Below are 20,929 nucleotides of genomic sequence, written 5' to 3' on the forward strand. Positions count from 1 at the left end.
AGAGCCTGTTTGATCAGGTCAAAGCCTCATTTAGTCCAGCAATTTATTCTCCCAGGGGCTAGTTATATGCCTCCCCTGGCCCACCCAGCTAAGGAAGGCATATGTCTGATAGTTCAGTCTTCATTGACAAAACAAGCACTTACAGCAACTCCCACAGTGCTCCAGATGTATGCGTGCATGCGTGCGTACGTGCATACACACACACACACTTCTGGCAACAAGACGGCTGTCCCTCAGATCTGCACCAAAAGGTTGCCCTCCTCTCTGCCAATTTATATACCCTGCCCTGACAGGTTGCACACCTGCAACCCGAGACTTTTTTGGCATGGAATTTGTCCCACTTCAAGCCCCTTCTGGTTCTAGGAGACAGTAGGGCAGGGAAAGGCAAGCAATCTACTGACCCGTCTGTCACTGGAACAGCCTCTGCATCTTCCACCACATTCCACGTGCCTTCCTCCTCCCCCTGCCCTTGCTTCTGCCTTGTGACAGACGCCAAACCCCATAAATCACTGGTCCCCTCTGCTGGGTCAATCTCCTGGCCCCTTGCCTCTGTCACACACTCTGTGGAGCCTCTGAGAATTGTAGCTTTGTGAAGGCAATAGGTGTCTCTTGGGAACTCTCCGAACCCTTAACAAACTACAGTTCCCAAGATTCTTTTGGTGGAACCATGACTGTTTAAAGTGGTAGCAGAGTGCTTTAAATGTGACCTAGTTCAGTGGGACAAGCCAGAGTATTTCACTTCTATCCCCCAAAGTCTTTGGGCCACACAAAATGAATGGGGCAAAGTAGATGGAAGAGTCAGATAGAACAGCAAAGGGAATGTTAACATAGCCATGGATAGAATATTTTTGTCCCCAACAGTGGAGTTAGGTACTTTTACAATCTTGACTTAATGGTCAAATGGGAACTCCTCTTTAGAAGATAATGTGTGTTGCTTAATTTCTTTCTCCTTGTGGTACACCAGCACTGCTCATTCTGCTGAGCATTGCCCTGGGACATCTGCCCCAAAGTGCTGCCTTGATGACACCAGTATTTGTCCCTCTCCTGTATTGAAAATGTGTAACATTCCTGTTTTACTTAATTACAATGAATTCCTGGTGGCAAGTGTCCTATGCCTTCCTAAGTGACTTGGATAATTGTCCCCTGAATTCACTCCCCACCCCCACCAGAAATCTTTAAAGTCTTCCCACCTGGTTATTTTTCATGAATATATACCAAGCAGGCATTTGATTCTGCTCCTTCCCTTCCCTTCCCTTCCTTTCCCTTCCGTCATATCATTCTCTTTTCATCAGCTGCTTCTGGTCCTAAGTTTGGAGACCAGGTAACAAAAGAGCACTGTGGAGTTCAAATATCATGAACTAATCTGCAGCAATTGAGGACCTTGTTGAGGACTAGCCATTTAATCTTGACAGATGCTGGCCAGAAGGGGTTTGAAACATGTCCCCCTTATGAATCTCATCCGTTAGCTTTAGTAGCAAGATCTCACCAGAAACTTTCGTACCACTGTTAGATTAGCAACAGGGAGTTGAGGGATTATGATTTCTCTTAGTGAACACCGTACAGCTTCCCTCCTTCAACAGCATTTGAAACAGGTAAGACGTTTAATTTTGGATGAGGATCAATGAGAAAGGTAATTATAAGCACCTTCACTAAGGAATGAGGAATATTGGGAGCTACTGTGGATCCCTTTGCAGCCCAGCGATGACTCCTGGAGTAATTCCAGCAGTTGTAAGTGCGTAGAGATGTGCCGGGAAAACTTGTCAATAGAGGACCCCAGTTGCTTTGCAGAAGTTTCAGCCCAGAGAATTGCTCCTGAGCAAACATTAATGAACATTAAAAGCTGCCTTATACTAGGTCAGACAATTTGTACATATAGGCTATAACTGTGTATGCTGACCAGTAGCAGCTTTCTAGGTCTCAGGCAAAAAAGGACATGTGATCCTGTTTAAAGAAACAGCCTGGGGTCCCTTTCAGCTAGATATACTAAGGTTCAAACACAGAACCTTCTGCATGCATTCCATGTGCTCTCCTATGAGCTATTGGCTCATCCAAAAATGGTACATTCATTGGACACGTTTTCCTATGTATCTTCGTCCTTGAGAATCACTCCGGCAACCATCTCACTGCTGAAGTGTCCTCAATCCCAGCTGCTCTGTTGCATGAATAAACTAGCAGTTTAGGGTATGCAATATTTGTCATATGTATGACAACTTTATAGAATAAGCACATACACAAAAAGGCAGCTGTCCCCAATGAAGCTTTGCTAGTAGGAAGAAGATAGGTGAGAAGGGAAAGAGAAGTGTGGCAAAAGCAATAAAGGGAAAAATGGGGCAAATGCATGGAATTCTAGAGTTAGAAGAGACCTCAGAGTTTATCTGTAGAAAATCCATGAGTTCAGCATCACCGATAATTCTGCAAAAAAAAAAAGAGCACCTTTCATGAAGGAGAAACCCTCACCTCCTGAAATACTCAATTCCAATGCTGAACAGCTTTTATCACCAGGACATATTTCCTAATGTTTAGTTGCCATTCGCTTTGCTGGGATGTGAAGGTTTGAGTCCTATACTCTAGATTAACGGGGGATGAATTAGCCCCATCTCTCTCAGATATTTGAAGACCGCTATTTATAATGCCTAATCTTCCCCTTTCTGGGATATTTAGACTTCCTTGAGGTTGGGGAAAGATGTTGGAGGAAGGCAGGCAGAAATTAAGCATGAGAAGATTTGCATAAATGATGGGTTTTAAGGAGGGAGTTGAAGAGGAACATAGGAAGGTGCCTTATACCTAGTCAGACTGTTGGTCCATCTAACTCAGCGCCATCTGCACTGACTGACAGCAGCTTTTGGGGATTTCGGGAAGGGGATTTTCCCCAGCCTTACCTGGAGATGCTGGGGATTGAACCTGTGTCCTTTTGCATGCAAAGGCACTGAACTATGGTCCTTCCATGCATAGCTCCATCTAAAGAACCTGAGAGAGTTCCAAGCAAAGAAGACCCACAAGGGGAAACAGGTGGAGTTGCTGAGAGGCTCCTACTTCTCTGCAAGACAATCTTTGCATGGAACTGAACCTCTGAACGATGAGCACAGGCACTTGCCACAAATTAACCAGAGGCAAACAATCACTTCCCCTTCCTAGCTCAGAGGTTGTCCTGCTCATTGTCGCCGTGTCACCTTTTCAACATACCTGTCCACGTAGACACTATAGAAGCAGAGGCAGGGAGGCAGTAGGGTGCCCAAACCTCTGCCAAGATTCGAGGGGCAGAGGACAGAATGGAACCTCACTCTCCACCTGCTCTTGGTCTTCATTTAGTGGCTGAGCCGTCTCAAGGCCAGGAGGTTGTTTTTGGATAACCCTCCACTTGTAACCCTGGATTCACAGCATGCTGGGTTGCCTGCGAATTCCTGTGCTCTGCTGCTCTCCTCCTTGGTAGTAAAAATGATCACCCATCAGCCAGTTTATAAATAGCAAATAATTGCTAGTGAAAGAACGGGTGATGCATTCTGAATCCTATTTTGGGTGTCTCGTTGCAGGGGGAGGCTGTTAATCACAAAGCAATAGCAAGATCTTGGACAAGGAGATGCTCCAGGTGCAGAGTCCATGGGAGGGGAAAGGAGGAGACCGGGAAGAGATGAGGAACCAGACTACCTTTGAGTTATACCTTTCCAGAGCAAAACAGCCCTGTCCATCTGAAGGCATTCTGGCAACTCCAGCCTTCATTTTGAAAGTTCCCTTGGCTATGCTGGGATCGGTTTAATAGAGCTATTTGCTGCTGCTTCTCCTCTCTTTTTTGTAATTGTTTTTATTTTATCTGCAAATGTCTTTCCCCATCTGTTTTGCTTTCATGTGTTGGGGATTAGCATAATGAATCAGACAGACCGAATGATTTGACAAACGGGTTGGGTCTTTGATTCTCTACTGTTGACACAATTTGGGGGGAGTGTGTGTGCGCGTGTGTGTATTTAGAATGGCAGGGAGAGGCAGCCAAAAGTGGGATTGTGCCCACTTGCCTGATCGCCAGCTTGTGCTTAGAGCAGCACCCATCAGCTTAATTTGCCATTTTGTGTGTGTGTGTGTGTGTGTGTTATATTTGATCTGAAACAGCCAGTTACTTGATAGATGCAAAGCGCACAACACAACACAGAGACGCCAGTCCACCTCCTCATTGGCCTCATTGTAAAGTGAGGTATTATATGAACTTCTGTCTCATCAGGACCCTCAGTCTGGGGTCCTTCTCTGCAATCTCCCTACTGTGCTTCATCCTTTCCTTTCAATGTTAGGGAGCAGGTTCTGTTTCTCAGGTGTGGAGGCTCAAGCACCCGCGAGTTGAGATTGTGCCCGCTTTGTACCTGGAAACCAAGGAGATGCTCAAATGAAGGGGTGGGTGTGTGAGAGAAAGAGACAGTGTTTACAAGCCACTGCGGAGAAGTTTGCCCCGTAAGCGCAACAGTTGGAAAGCGGTGTGGGGAGAGAGAGAGAGAGAGAGTTACCGGCAGACCTCGCAAGCAGAGTTTAACGCCACATTTGTTATTTTTTTTTGCTGTTGCTGCGCTTCTCCATCATGAGTGAGCTTCTGTGCGCGCGCGCCCCTCACCCAATCTTTTCACTATCTGGAGCTGCTCGGCCGCCGCTGCGCCAAGACATGTGCGTTAATCCCCGTGCAAGCATCTGGCTAACACACCAGGGGGTGGCTACTGGTTCTTACATGCCCCATCGAGGGGGAGAGAGCGCACCCTGAAGAAAGTGGGGAGGCGGGGGACTCCAGCGACGGTGGTTTTGTAGTCATGGCTTTTAAGGCCAGCGGGAGTTCTTTCTTAGGCTCAACACGCGCACAGAGACTGGGGCAGGTGGCCGCCTCTGTGCTCGTGTTGAGTTCGGGGGTCGTCAGCCCCCACTACACAACATCCGAAAAAAAGGTGATTAAGCCTCGCCTTACCTGGACATGTGTTCCCTCTGAGGTCGATGCGCTTTCTCCAGCCCCAGTTTGGTGAAGATGCCCACCAATACCATGACAGCCACCACCCCGCAGATGATGTAGACGATGAGGTTGGTTTTGTCTCGGGTGGGGTCGTGGGAAGGGTCGACGGGGCGGTTGGGCGTCTTGCGCCCGTTCAGCCAGGGGGGCTTGATGTAGTTGGTGCAGATATCCTGATCCAAGCGGCCCTTCCGGTACTTGCAGCAGAAGCGAAAGCCACAAGTGCCGCAACAGAAAGGGTATTCCCGGACGCTGCAATTGAACGACGGGTCCCACTGGCCCATCACGTCGTAGTAGCCCCTGCATTCCTCCGGGGTCGGGGGCGGCTCCGAGGCGTCGACGTGCTGCTCCCCTTCTCGGCTCTGGTTCCCCCCGGAGAGCATCACGATGCTGCCCAAGTGCTGCCCGGCTTTTTCCTGCGCCCGGCACAAAAGGGTGAGGAGGTCCGCCACCAAGTAGCTCAAGAACAGCCGGAGGAAGCCCTTCATCCTTCTCAGCGCCAGCCCGGGCGAGCTGAGGCTGTCTCCGCCGCCGCCGCAACTCAAGCCGCTCGACGCTGCTGCGATGCGCCAAGAACTGCACATAAAGGGGGCTCTCGGGCAACCGCGGGGAGCCCGCTCGCCTGGCAGCCCGCGCGGGGTTTCAGCACCGTGGACAGCTCCGTGGCTTTCAGCGCGCTGGGAAGCTCCTAGCTGCCGCGCAGCTTTGCAGGGCCGCCTCTGCCGAGCATGCGGAGCTGGGGGCGGGGGTGCCAGTCCCACCTCTTCTCTCTCTCTCTCTCAATCTCTCTCTCGTGTTCTTTCTCTCTCCCACCCCCCCACCTTCCGAAGCCTCAGAGCGCGGGGAGTGAACTGCGCGCGGCACTTGTGGAGCGTGGAGACTGGCAGGAAAAGCGAGCGTGGATGAGTGAGGGTCCAAAAGCACGGAGGAGGGTGGTCGGCGAGGGGGGCGGCGGAAGGGGCAAGAAGCCTCTGGGGAAATCGGAGCGCGGGGTGGTGGCGGCGGCAGCGGCTGCAGAGCGGTTTTGCAGCGGTAGGTGGTTGCGAGGGGCGGGGAGATGGAGAAGCGATGGTGTCTCTAGAGGGAGGGGAGGACGCGACTCAACTGGCTTCGCTCTCCAGCAGCCATCCAGCTCGCACACCAACGGGCAGAGGAGACCTCGCCAAGTTCTCCAGCAGGGAAACTCTCTTGCTAGAAGACGCGCGCCCTCCCCGGCCTCTCCTGTAAGGAGGAGAGGGGAGGAGACTGCAGCTTCTTCCTGGCATGGGAGCCAGGAACAGTTCGCGTGTGCCCCACCTCACCGGTGGGAAAGCAGTCGGGCAGAGAATTAGGTCGGAACCAAAGGCTCTGAGCGGGTGGGGCAAGCAACTTGGAGAAACAGGGAGAGCACATCCATAACAGATTTTGGGCCAGTTTGCTTTTGGGGGGAAGGGGTGACACAGCCAACCGCCCACTTCCTCCAGCATCTTTCAGAACCAGTTTATTCCAGGAGTGGGCAAACTCCAGACTTGAGGGATGGGGGTCTACTGTGGGGTATTTTTTTTTACTAGAAACCCAGGGACTGGAGCTCTGATAATGCTCATTATCAGATTATTAAAGTAATGACTTTGGCTAGCTAGTTAGGCACCACAGTTAGCATAACCAAAGCTGCTCTGTGCCATAGAACAAATAGGTAGGCCTAGCCCTTCCATTTCACCTACCTGTTGTGTAGGAGAACAAGAATCAGAGGGGTGTATGGTTGTGTGTGTGTGTGTGAGAGAGAGAGAGAGAGAGAGAGAGAGAGATCTGGAAGCAGGCTGGAAGGGGGGGTGAGAAACCTGTTCTGTTCAGTGCTAAGCCTAAGCTGCACTTTGGCGGGAGGGTTCAAGAAACCTAAAGGGAAACCAAGATCTAAGGGAATGTTAATGCTGTCAGCAGTTCCATCCTATGCTTAGCTTGTATATGTGTGGAAAGAAAACCATACATCCTAAAGACACCACAGTCTCTGCTGACCTTCATTCTCTAGAAACTGAGAATGCAACCCCTCTCTGCAGCCCCTGGAATCAGAGATTGGGTTGGTGTGTAATAGTGCTCTGCTCCTGTTCTCCCAGCAACTGATTTTCAGAAGCATGTTGCCTCTGTTTCTGGAGGTGGCAAATACATATAGCTATCATGACAAGTAACCATGGATAACCGTTTCGGGAAGGGCCATAGGGCAAGTAGCAGAGCATCTGCTGTGCATGTAGAAGGTCCCAGCTGCAATTCCTGGTGTCTGCAGGTAGTGCTAGCCAAGACCTCCATCTGAAATCTTGGAGAGTCACTGCTGAGACAATAAACGGACCAAAGGTCTAACTTGGTACAAGACTTATGGTCCTGTTCTCCATGAACTTGTCTAATCCTTCTTTAAGTCCATCCAAGCTGGCTGCCATCACCACATATTGGGGCGGCCAATTCCATAGTATAACTGCACCGTGTGAATAGTTTTTTCTGATCCTATATCCTGAATCTCCCGGCACTGAGTTTCATTACATGAATCTGGTTTCTAGTATTGTGAAAGGAGGAAAAACATCTCCCTATCCACTTTCTCTACACCATGCATAATTTAATACAGACCTTTATCATTACCCCCTCCACACACACACTTTTTTCCCCAAAGGTAAAATTTGATTATCTTTCGTCGTAGGAGAGTTGTTCCAGCCCCTTGATCATTTTGGATGCCCTTTTCCGCAGATGTTTTGCAAAACTCTGCACACATGGGGGAGGGATCCAAGACTGCCGCACATGTGTTATGGTATGAGCATTATTTCATGTGCCACTTTTTCCAGTGTGTCTAATGTTCCGCCTTGTTTACCATGCTTCCCTGCAGAATAAGCCCTGTTATATTCACAGTTGAGAAGGGCAGTGAAAAATGATGGCCTGATATGATGATCTAAGATGATCCACTACATCCATAGATGAGGTGGAGTCCAGGTTCCATGATGCCATCACACTAGTCAGAAGACAGTATTGACTTCCACTTATATTTGTAGCACAGCATGAGGACTTTTTGGGGAAGATGCACATAACTGAATGCCTTTCCTCCACCTCTCTTTTTCCTCCATAGCCTCCCCATATCACATATTAGATTGTAAGCTCCTTGGAATAGGGATCTGTCATACTTTGTAAAGTGCCACATACGTTTATGGTGATCTATAAATTCATATACGCAAAGCTCAAGTTAGTATTTGTGCTCTGTGGTGGCAATGCTGTATTGATAAGGTGGGTGAGGTGGCAGACATGGAGTGGACTGTTTTGCTCTCTTCTGTCCCTGCTATGCTCCCTCTTTACACCTATATCTGCTGCAAGACATGGTATCACTGTGCTGTTGGTATGAAGGTCTGTAGCTCAGCGGCAAAGCATCTGCCTTCTGTGCAGGAGGTTCAATCCCTGGCCTCTCTAGGTCAGGCTAAGAGAGGCTTCCTGTCTGAAACCCTGGAATGCTGCTGCCAGTCACTGTGTCTTGAACCCCTGGCCTACCTGGCAGCAAGTCAAGTCCAAAGCCCAAGTCCAGGAGTCAAGCCACACAAGCAAAGGAATAAAGTCCAACAGCCAGGAAATGCAATTCAGGGTCAATCCAAGTAGCCAAGTCTGAAATCCAGCAGTCAGGGTACAGTCCAGAGTCAAACCCAAAGCACAGATCCAGGAGCATCCAAACCAAGGTCCACAAACATGGACAGTTGAGTAGACCCAACACCTCAGCTCTGTGTCCCTTTTTATACTTTGCATGCTGATTGCAGCATCTGGGCTTGATGAAGCATGTGACCCTCACCTGTTCCAAGCCAAATCCAGCTAAGGAATCACACACCTCCTCCCAGAGCTAGCAAGCCCCACCTGGCCAGCTAGGGAGCTGGGCTGTGGGCCCTTGCCTAGAGCACCACTCCTGCTGCTCCCTATGCCTCAATGTTCATGGGGACAGGGGCTCCTCTGGCTCTGGTGATGGGTCCTGCTGCTTTGATTCCTGAGCACTGACCCACCCCCCACCCCCTTGTGATCCTCCGTCACCCTGTGAGTACTTCCTTCCCCATCCCGTTTGCCCTGGTTTGTCCCAGTCCCAGTTACATCCCTCACCGGGATCCTCTTCCTCCTCCCTGTTGTCCTGCCAGTTCATGACACACTGTAGACAGCACTAAACCAGATAGACCAATGGTTTGACTTGGTATTGCACAGTTTCCTGGCTTCTTGAGGTCCTAGGATGTAACCTGAAGCACATTATGTTAGAGGGGTTTTTTTCCACTGATTGCAGATGACAGAAGCTATGACACCACGGGACCGGTGTAAAACCAAATCAAATAAAGGTTTTATTATAAAACAACAAAGCTTGTGGGTGTTTTCCCTTGCAGGCAAAGTCAAACTGCAACTTTTTCTCCTTTTATAATCATGACCAGCTGTAACCAATCTGCCCAGAGCTCACAGAAACTGTTCTTAAAGGTACAAACATCCTTACTGTTTCTTTGCAGAATGATTCCCAACACATTATGCAGAAAACTGGACTAAAACTAAGGAGATGTCAGTGACTGGATAAGAGACCTCATGTATTTGACCATGAATTCCATAATGGAAAAAAGCTGTGTACAGATGTTGAAAATTGGGAGTTGAGGACTGTTATCGGCCCGAGGGCCACATTGCTTTCCAGGCAGCCTTCCAAGGGCCACATGTCGATGGTGGGTGGGAACACCAGCAGAAGTGGGCAGAGTAATGAATGTACATTTTATGTTTGTCCTGTAGGCTAGTTTCTTTATCATCCATCTAGACAAGCAAGAGGCATTACCAGGGTACATCCCAGTCAGGCAAAAACATTCTGGTTATGAAGCACAACCAGTGAGGGTTGCGACATGGTAGTTCAGAGGGCCTGTGGTTCCCCATTCATGTCATCAAAGTAATGCAACATTCTACCGTGGTCCAACACTACAACATACAACATTGCACTGAGAGAAGACCTGTTCCTCAGCATCTTCTCTAATGTCTGCCTCTCACAGCCAGCCATAGATCAGAAGCTCAGACTGTGTATTTAGCCCAAGGCAGCTGGTACCAGGCTAAACCTTGGCACAAGCTGGTTGCTCTCGCCACCCTTTTCTCTTGCATCTCAGATTTTGAACTGCTGACGTGTCTGGATCTCTCCAGCCAACTTCCTCCCCGAAATCATGAAGGTGCAGTAAATAAACAATAAGGTGATTCAGAGGACAAAGCAGATGTCTGAAATTGGAGAGAGCTGTAGTTAGCTAATTGCCATTCTTGGTCTCCTCTTAAAAATAGGACTGGAGAGTACAGTGATGATTCCACTAAACATTTTGACAGCCAGCCTGACATTATTGGCCAGTGGGTGAGAAGCAAAGCCCAGGGACTCTAAAGCAAAAGAAAAACAATCCATTCCGTCTCAGCCCCAGCCCTCCCTGGCTTTAATATTTAATTCTTAAAACTGTTACCTCTTTCCAGCTCTCCTTGGAACACCTGTCTTTGTTCCCTTGCCAATACCTTTGCTTCTCTGCCATTATTTATTATTTAACCGTGTAAAGCTCTTTGGGAGAAGGTTAGCACTAAATATACTGAAAAGAATGAAGTAACAGCATGAAGATGGAAACTCCAGTCTTGCAGAGCACTTAGATCTGAAGCCCAGAAAAGTTCTTGCACAATATCACAGTGCTGCATTCCTAAGATGGAGGTTGCTGGTTATAACTTTGGGAAATTTCCAACCCTTTCCTTACATACCGTATTTTTCGCTCTATAAGACGCACCAGACCATAAGATGCACCTAGTTTTTGGAGGAGGAAAAAAAAGAAAAAAAATATTCTGAATCTCAGAAGCCAGAACAGCAAGAGGGATCGCTGCGCAGTGAAAGCAGCAATCCCTCTTGCTGTTCTGGCTTCTGTGATAGCTGCACAGCCTGCACTCGCTCCATAAGACGCACACACATTTCCCCTTACTTTTTAGGAGGGAAAAGGTGAGTCTTATAGAGCAAAAAATACGGTACTCCCTGTTCTCTTTCCATTCCTTGAAAAGTGTTGGATGAATTTTGTAAGTAGGATAGAATATATTATTTTACCATTTATCCTCCCTTTTACTCACGTGTGTGAGCAGAATGTTTAGAGTAATCAGTTTAATGCTTAGAATTCATTCGCCTCGTTAGCAGAGTTTAAAACACTATGCTTTGCAGCCTTAAATGGAAAACTTTGAGACTAGACTGTATAGCCTTCTTGGTATTTATCCATGCTGTGGTAGCAGACTGGGTTTCCCCCCTCTCCCTCTCTTAATAAAAGAATCACACAACAGGCTGTAAAGCAAGCATAAAAACAGCATTTGCTTACATAAAGTCCTGCACTGGGTTCCAGCAGTAACAGTAACAAAAACAAGGCAGGGAAATTCTACTTCTAGATTACAGAATACATAGTTGAGTTCAAAATGGAGTCTCTGCTGGACTGGAGACCAGACAGACATCTGTCTGCCTCAGAAGCATGGTGGGAAAGAGGATGAGTTCTGAGGCAGGAAGAAGTAGAAAAGATTAAAAATAATAATAAAAATAAAATTAAATCTCATTCTCTCAGTTTTCCAGGTTGCCAAGCTTCCTGGGTTGCCAAGAGCAGTATATTTCAGCCATCAGATGCCTTGGTAAACAGGAATGTTTTGAAATTCCTCCTAAAAGTCAGTAATGAGAGAAATGGATCCATCTCGCCAGTGAGGGCATTCCACAAAAGGGGAACCGCAACTGAGAAAGCCCAACAGAGGTCACTACCAACTGGGCAGCGCCCAATGGTGGCACCACCACCAACGAGGCCGTGTCTTCCTATTGCAGGTGTTCTTGTACCCCCCCCCCTCCCAACCAGGATCTTTTATTTATTTACTCATTTACATTCTTTCTATGGTAAGTATTGTAGTATATTCGTGCATTTGTGTGTTTTCTTCCATTAATGCCTCCAGAGCATAAATAAATCATCTTTACATTTCTACCATTTTGCAGCTTTTCATTTCTTCAAAGAACTTCGTTTACAGTGTGTTCGAGGAAATGGGTGTTTTGCTTAGCAAAGAACATTCTGCTACAAGGGAAGATGCAACAGGCAATGTCAGCTTCATCACACAGCTTGAAAATTGGCCAAGGATGCACTTCAAAGCCTGAGATGCTTCCTCTCCTTGGAATGGCAATGCACATGGTGTTCTTCTCTCTCCCCCACATAAACAAGTCACACCGGATTGTAAACAACTAAGTCCTACTCATTTCAATCAATGAATATGTTTGCCGTGCCTATTACATTGAACGGGTCTATTATGAGTAGGACTAGCATTGCATACAACCTACTAGGATCGTTGTTGTTGTTGTTGTTTTAAAAGGGTCTTATGTTCAACATCCCCAGTAGTGATGTATGGAAGTGAGAGCTGGACCATCAAGAAGGCTGATCGCCGAAGAATTGATGCTTTTGAATTCTGGTGCTGGAGGAGACTCTTGAGAGTCCCATGGACTGCAAGAAGATCAAACGTATCCATTCTGAAGGAAATCAGCCCTGAGTGCTCACTGGAAGGACAGATCCTGAAGCTGAGGCTCCAATACTTTGGCCACCTCATGAGAAGAGAAGACTCCCTGGAAAAGACCCTGATGTTGGGAAAGATTGAGGGCACAAGGAGAAGGGGACAACAGAGGACGAGATGGTTGGATAGTGTTCTCGAAGCTACCAGCATGAGCCTGACCAAACTCCGGGAGGCAGTGGAAGACAGAAGTGCCTGGCGTGCTCTGGTCCATGGGGTCATGAAGAGTCGGACACGACTAAACGACTAAACAACAACAAATGTTCAACATCATGATACACCATACCTTCACAACCAGGAATAATTTTGCAGAACTTTCTGACTTAGAATTAATATTCCTCCAGGAAAGAAGGTCGTGGGGGGCAGAGAGGGAGGTGAAACCAAAGCTACTTGCATGAGCTAATTGGTTTTACATTCGTTGTTGATGATTTATTACCAGCTCTTCACCATGAGGTCTCAGGTGAGGTCACAACGGTGTAAAATACAACATTAGTTAAAAACAAATTACAATCACGGCTAGCGTGGACTCTGAAATATATCCCTCAAGTGCCAAAGTGTCAAGTGTAAAGACATGCATATTCAGCATATGAAAACAGCTGTATAAGGAAGGTGCCAGACACACCTCTGTGTGAAGGGAAACCCACAACCTAAGGACTGTCATGGAGAAGGCCCTTTAATGGGCCCAAGTTTGCAGAGAAACAACCAAGAGGTCCCCCTCTGTCAATCTTGACACCCATGAAGCTCTGTAAGGAAGGAGGTGGTATCTCAGATATTTGTTGATTGCAATGAAAAATAGGTATATAAAAGGAGAATTCCCTGGATGCCAAGTTCCAGGTTTGGAGCAATTACTCTTTAGTGAGAGGACCCCAATAGAGTTTTAAAATCACAAAATATGCAACAAAGTAAAGCATGGCAACAAAGGCCGTTAAACCTTTAAAACATGCCCTTCTACATTGCATCCAAAGTACTCTTCTTCCCCTAGCATAGAAAAAAAGACCACACATCCGGTAAGTTAAAATTGGCTTACTTACAAACAAAGGGTCAGGTTCGTGTGCTTCTACATACATGAGCCAGAAAACACAGGGAGTAAAACCTAGCATAGTTACCGTGGTGAAAGTTCCTAAATATTGGAATAGGAACCCAAGAAAGCCTTGTTAGAGTCATGCAATCTAAGCTTGGAGCAACCAGCTCAGATCTCTTTATACCTGAGCTTATCAGGTAGACTGAAGGGGAACAATAGGCCTGATTACCTTCCTCCCAAGGTGAGGGAGAGTGACCTAGCTAAGCCCAGTATACCGGACAGCTTACTCTGTGGCATTAACCCCTTCATGCATGTTGGTTATATGAGGCCAGCTATCCCACAGAAATGAACAAAAAGCTGACACAGCCGGGTTAGGGAGCCTCAGTCTTGCGGGCTGAATGCAGGCCTCTCTATCTGGCTCTTGAGACTCTTGACGGGCCACACCTCTGACCTGATTTGTGCTTTCCCCTGGCTGGTATCTCTCTCTCTCTCTCTCTCTCAATGCTTTTTATTGAACTTTCTTTAACACCAGCAAAACAAAATAAATACACTAATGTTCTAAAATCTTATATACACTTATTTTCTCACGCTCTATCGAGCACGGACTTCCCTCCCTCCCTTCAACAGGTTTTCATATTAATCTTTCATTTATCACAGATTCTTAATAACATCCTAATCACATCACAAGATTTATTTTAGCCCTACTACAGTCTTTCAACTTCTGCAGTATATACTCCACAAATTTACTCCATTCATTCCTGAACTTTGTTTCTCCTTGGTTACGGGTTCTGTGGGCCAGTTTTGCTAATTCCACATATTCAACCATTTTTGCCTGCCACTCCACTAATGTTGGTATTTCCTGGGATTTCCACTTTGGGGCTACTAGGATTCTGGCCTCAGTCGTATGGTATGTGTCTTTCTCACTTGCCTGGATGGAAGAGGGAAGTGAGAGAGACAACTAGCCTATGGTACAAGATTCACATGTATTGCCATGCCTGCTTTTGCACCCAGCCCCACCTACCACTGGCATGTGGTTATGTAGCAGGTTGCCCTGAAAGGAATGAGGCCCTCAGACTAAAACGTATTCCCTATCCCTGAGATGGAGGTTGTCCAGTTTTTGGAAACCATGGGAGGGGGGGGACTCTTTTGTTTTCAGATCCTGCCTGTGGGTTTTCCCACAGACATCTCAATGGCCACAGTGAGAACAGGATGCTGGACTCGGCAGGCCACTGACCTGATGCAGCAATTTTGGCCTTCCACCTAACCATAGCTGTCAACTTACAGATTTGAAAATAAGGGACCAGCAGCCTCGAAAATAAGGGATCAGCAGCCCAAATAAGGGATCAACAATTACTTTTATAAAATACATATTTTGCTGCGTGCAAATGGCTTTAGATACCTATTAGGTCCATAAATTACCATATAGCATATATTCAACACAAAAAAACAGCAACAATTTGTTGTTGACAAAGCAAGCTGGACATAGAAAGGGCCCCATTACCTTCAGTAGCTTATTTAAGAGACATCATCAATAAGGGACAGCAGCGGGACATGGCGCTGGAATAAGGGACTGTCCCGCCAAATAAGGGACGCTTGAAAGCTATGCACCTAACAAAGGTCTAATTTCCCTGTAAATTTGGATAAAGGATGAGACTCACATAAATAACAGCTTGGCAATATCAGGTCCCCACAGCTGACTTAAAGCACTGGAATGAATTACTAGTGCTTCTCAGTATGGGCAGCAGAGACGGTTACAGCAAGAGGAGTGTGTGGAGGGGAATCAATTAAGAAATAATAATTATGAGCCAAACTGAATGCTGTGTGGAATGTAATGGGCTACACACAAGACATTCGTTCTCCAGGGAAGCCCTGCATGCTAAGAGCAATCACCATTTCAAACATCTATATTTCAATTTGCTTCAGTTCATGATAGCGCTCCTGACTTCAGGGCAATCCCCTGGAGATTAATGACCATGCCAGGGTGAAATCCAAAACCCATAATTCCCTCTTGGGCAACTGTTATTTCCCCAAAGAGCAGAGAACATCTCAATCTTGAATAATAAATGTACATACTAGTGACACAGCCATTGCTACTATAACAAGCCTGACCCCAGATAATGTTTTTACATAGATCACATGCATGTATAGCACATCCCAGGTAAAGCTAAGCATGCCTGCATCACATTGGTTGTTCTGGTTTAAGGCAGGGGTGCGGAAACTCAGGCCGAGAGGCCAAAATGCAGCACTCTAGCCCTCTCTGTCTGGCCCACAGGACTCTCCCCTTGCCATATGACCCCCTCTCCAAGTTACACAACCTCAATGCAGGACACACACCCCAGTGTCTTTGCCTGGCAGAAATGTGTCCTTGAACTCTGCTAATGCCTCTTGCTTGCCTGGAGAAAGATGGGTGTGTGAGCATGTGGAGAAACTAGCCTATTGTAGAAAGGTAAACACAGCCCCTGGAAAGCTGTTCAGAAGGGAATGTGGACCTCTGGCTGAGAAAGACTCCCCAGGCCAGCTTTACTGGTATCGGCCTTGAGCTGGGAGTCAGAGGAAGGGGTCAAGCTGGTTCAGTGCAAGACTGGCAAGGGGCCCACATCAGACAACAGTCCTTGAGCCTGAGGTTGATGATCAGCAGCCAACAAGGCCAGAGACTAGTGCTCAAGATCCCACAAAGCCCTTGCAAGCACCTTCTCCTGAGTATTCAGAGAACTGAATACTTCCCACACTAATGGCAAAGGGAATGTGCAAGGCAAGATGTCCCAGAGAAGAGGAGGAAAGGGGTCGTCTACAGGGCAGAGGGTGGTCCCTTTAAAAATCACAATCTTTCCAGCAAGGTAGTGGAGTTGAGGAGCAGTGGAATGGAGGCAGAGGCTCAAAGCGGTCCTTGGAGAAGGTTCTCACCAGGAGCTGTCCCTTGTGCTGTAGCCACAGGCCTGCATCGCTGCTTCATCTGCCACGATTTCATGCATAGTGAGCAGCAGCTATAGATGGATCAGTGTAGTGTGTGTGTGTGTTACAGTTAATGTGCAGTTTGAATGGAGGACAGAATTCTAGAACTGTGGCGGTGCCACCACTGGGAAGGCTCTGCAAAGCAGCACTTTACACACCTTTTATCCTGGCCTTTGACACCTGAGCTGTGTTTCCAGAGCCCACCCTACTGTGATTGTGATCTGTTTTAACTGTTCTTCATTTTGAGCTTTAAATGGTTGCAACTTACCCTGGGACCTGCTGGTGAAGGGCAGGTAATAAACAAATCTTCTCATTTCGAGGCAGTTTAGCATTTTATGAATCTTTTATTTATTTAAACTATTCAAGATGCAATTCTATCCACACCTGGCAATGAGGGCGGTTTGCAGATATGTAATCCTTCTCTCGCATTAAAGCAAACAGCAATATGACTCTTCCCTTTATGTGTCCCATCCTTTACATATCAGCTGAATACAAATATTGTCATGGAAAATTGCCGATTTGGCTGCTAAACCTTTCTGCAGTTTCTCTGCCTGAATTACAGGCATGCATGTTTTCCAGGCTAAGATTCCTAAATCTGTGTGTGTGGACAATGCCATTATATAGTTCAGCCACTAGTTGGCGCTGGACCTAATGGAATCTGGGTAGAGTCAGACACTTATTGTGTCTGTCCTGTTGTTATTTAAGAAACAGAATAAAGTCCTTGTCTGGTTTCCTGAGCGATGTGTCCTCTAAGCCTCCCATGGCACTGAACAACTAAAGCAGGCTCATAGCCAGAAATGATGTGGCGAGACAACTTAAGGGCACATTGGGGGAGAAATTGGAATTAAACCAGAACAGGCAGAGGCTGTCAGGTTTTGTTTTTTAAATAGACTGTTGGGTTTTTCCATACATTACAACTGCTCCTGTTTACCAGGGATAGTTCCTACATTCTGGTGCTTTTGCTTAGTAAATCACTATCCCTGCTTTTGCCTTTTCACTGCAGCTAAGTGGCTCCATCGGGGTAGGACTTGGGGCCAGAGGTCCAGGGCGCTAATCAGCAGAACCAGCAAGAGGGCACCTAAGCACTGCAAGGCTGACTACAGTGGTACCTCTGGTTGCAAACGGGATCCGTTCCGGAGGCCCGTTCGCAACATGAAAAGAGCGCAACCCGCAGCGGCGCGTCTGCACACGCACGGGTTGCGATTCACCGCTTCTGTGCATGTGCGTGGTGTCATTTTTGCGCTTCTGCGCATGTGTGAGCGACGAAACCCAGAATTAACCCTTTCCAGTACTTCCTGATTGCCACGGGATGTAACATGAAAGAATGTAACATGAAGCGGACATAACATGAGGTATGACTATACTACCTTTTGAAACAAGGATTATGCATGATGTTCTAAAGAGGGGTCACCCAATAAGACCATCTGAAATAAGTGAGGAAAAAGCAAGGCCACCTAAAGGGATATTGTCTGGATATATGTATGTATTTACATTACATACCATTCTTCATCCGAGGATCACCAGGCACTTTCCAATATAAAAAATACATAACATAGTAACAAACAACAGTAACCCCACACACAGTTCTAAAGGTCATAGACTTTATTTATTTATTTATTTATTTATTTATTTATTTATTTTCTTGTGTCCATGTATTAACATAATGAAGTCCAGGGTCTAGGTCAGGGATGGGGAACCACAGACCCAGGGGTCAAATGTGCCCCTCCAAGGACCCTCTATCTAGCCAACTGGGACTCCTTGTAGGCTACATACCCCCCCAAACCACACTCCTCACTGAAGCTGCTTTGCACCCTCTTCCAGTACTTTTTCCTGGCTGGAATATGTCCTTCGTCATCATAGATCTGTAGATTTTTGTGGTGAGGCGACCAGAACTGTACGCAATATTCCAAACGGAGTTGAACCATAGATTTGTATACAGGAATTATATCGGCCGTTTTAGTTTCAGTTCCTTTCCTTATGATCCCTAGCCTGGAATTTGACTTTTTCACAGATGCTGTCCACTGGGCTGACTGTTTAACGAGCATTTCTTCTGATCAGTTTGCAGCGAGCTTAGATGATGTTGCATCAAACCAAGCGTTATCCCTCACTTTCCAGTGCATTTTCTTACGACTCTCCTTATTACAAAACAAAAACACAAAACACAAAACCCTGAACTTTTATGGAAGTGAATTTGTTGTGCAAGATTTCCCCACCGACTATAATTACACAACCTGAATCTGCTGGTAGGTGATTGAATCCTACCCCAAAATAGCCGCAGCCTCAAAGCGACCAAGGTGTGCAGCGTGTATTATTTATTTATGTATTTCTTTTTTTTACTTCCAGCTTTTGGCTATATGGGTCTACAACAGGGTGGAAGGAATCATTTTCAGTCTGAGAATTCTGATCTGGGCAACATTTCTGGGGCCACATTTGGCCCTGGAGCAGAGACCCCTTTAGCCCTGATCTATGTAGCAGATAAGGGACGCGGGTGGCGCTGTGGTCTGGGACTTGCTGATCAGAAGGTTGGCGGTTCGAATCCCCGCGATGGGGTAAGCTCCTGTTGCTCGGTCCCTGCTCCTGCCAACCTAGCAGTTCGAAAGCACATCAAAGTGCAAGTAGATAAATAGGTACCACTCCGGCGGGAAGGTAAACGGCATTTCCGTGCGCTGCTCTGGTTCGCCAGAAGCGGCTTAGTCATGCTGGCCACATGACCTGGAAGCTGTACACCGGCTCCCTCAGCCAATAAAGCGAGATGAGTGCTGCAACCCCAGAATCGTCCGCGACTAGACCTAACGGTCAGGGGTCCCTTTACAAAGCAGATAAACAGCACATGCTACATTTACTCAGAAGTAAATCTCACTGAGTGCAATGTTGTTTACTCCCAAGTGAGTTGGGTATAGGACAACAGCCTTCAAAAAGACATTATCTTCCCATTGTTGTTGGGGGTTGTTGTTTTTTTAAGGGAAATACCTCATTTTTAAATATCCAGTAATTAAGCCAAATGAGGAGAAGAAAAGGCCAAGGAGTAAACCCTACTCAAATCCAGAGTGGAGTCCCTAAGATAGTTGGGTGGTACCTTGCATACCTCCTTCTGGAAACTCCTTCAGTCAAGCAGGTAAACAACAACAACAATAATTATAATAATAATCTTTTTATTTGTATCCCGTCCTCCCTGGTCGAAGCCAGGCTCAGAGCAGCTAACATCATAAAAACAACACAATATGCATAAAAACAGACATCAGTTAATTAAAATACATCTTAAAATTAATTCAGCCAAGTTGAAATCTGGGCAGGTGGCAATTATCAGGTTGGAATTGAGAGTGCTTAATACTTGCCAGGACCAACTTGGTCCAGTATACCTGAAGGAGCGTCTCCACCTCCATCGTTCTGCCCGGACACTGAGGTCCAGCACCGAGGGCCTTCTGGCAGTTCCCTCACTGTGAGAAGCCAAGTTACAGGGAACCAGGCAGAGGGCCTTCTCGGTAGTGGCACCTTCCCTGTGGAACACCCTCCCACCAGATGTCAAAGAGAACAACAACTACCAGGCTTTTAGAAGACATCTGAAGGCAGCCCTGTTTCGGGAAGCTTTTAATGTTTGATGTATTATAGTATTTTAATATTCTTTTGGAAGCCGCCCAGAGTGGCTGGGGAAACCCAGCCAGATGGGCGGGGTATAAATAATAAGTTGTTGTTGTTGTTGTTATTGTTATTGTTATTGTTGTTATTATTATTATTATTATTATTATTATTATTATTATTATTATTTCCACCGATCATACAAGGACCTGTGAGTGGGTTGGGGGCCTCCTTCAGGCTTGTTTTATACAAAGGAAAGTAAGTCAAACTGCATCCTGCCCAAAGGCCTGGCGGAACAGCTCCGTCTTGCAGGTCTTGCGGAAAGATATCAAATGCAACAATAACAATACCCTGCCCATCTGAGTGGGTTGCCCCAGCCATTTGGGGTGGCAAATATATTGTTCTGCTTTCCTCTGGATCATATCAGCGAGACCAAGATTCTTGTCATCTGGGCATCCCAGGACCTTCATATACACTGCCCAGATTTGCACCACAGACAGGTCCCTTCGGTGCTGCTAACACAGCAAAACAATGTGGGAAGCAGCAGTTATGCGTTACCAGTCTCTGCAGCCACAGCAGGTGCTGTGATTCTTCATCAGTTTGGTTTTCCCCCCAGAGGAGCACTCCATTGTCTCTTGAGACAGACAGATGCCAACAACAAATTAACCCAATAAATCAGAGGTGGGCCAACTTCAAACCTCATTGGCTCCAAGCAGGATAGCTAATGGTCTTGGATGATGGGAGTTGATGTAACACAATAGATGGAGGTCTATCAAGGGAGGGAGACAACACAAAATGGCACAATGAAAAGAGCAGAAAAGGAAACAGGATTATACCGTATTTTTCGTGCACCGACCCCTCTCGCGCTCCAAGCTTCA

The 20,929-nt window shown here is 46.7% G+C and overlaps 1 protein-coding gene across 1 annotated transcript in view; it reads right to left on the bottom strand.

The window, feature by feature from the left end:
* The window catches only part of SHISA9 (shisa family member 9), a 229,033-nt gene extending 222,735 nt beyond the window's left edge, over positions 1–6,298 (bottom strand). The window contains exon 1 of the mRNA XM_082200126.1: positions 4,934–6,298. Within this exon, the coding sequence (XP_082056252.1) occupies positions 4,934–5,556 (623 nt within the window). The 5' untranslated portion in view covers positions 5,557–6,298. The remainder of the gene's footprint in view (positions 1–4,933) is intronic.
* Between the last annotated feature and the right edge of the window lie 14,631 nt (positions 6,299–20,929).

This window comes from Podarcis vaucheri (assembly GCF_965113315.1).
Source record: "Podarcis vaucheri genome assembly, chromosome: 14".
In the NCBI taxonomy this organism is placed as follows: domain Eukaryota; kingdom Metazoa; phylum Chordata; class Lepidosauria; order Squamata; family Lacertidae; genus Podarcis; species Podarcis vaucheri.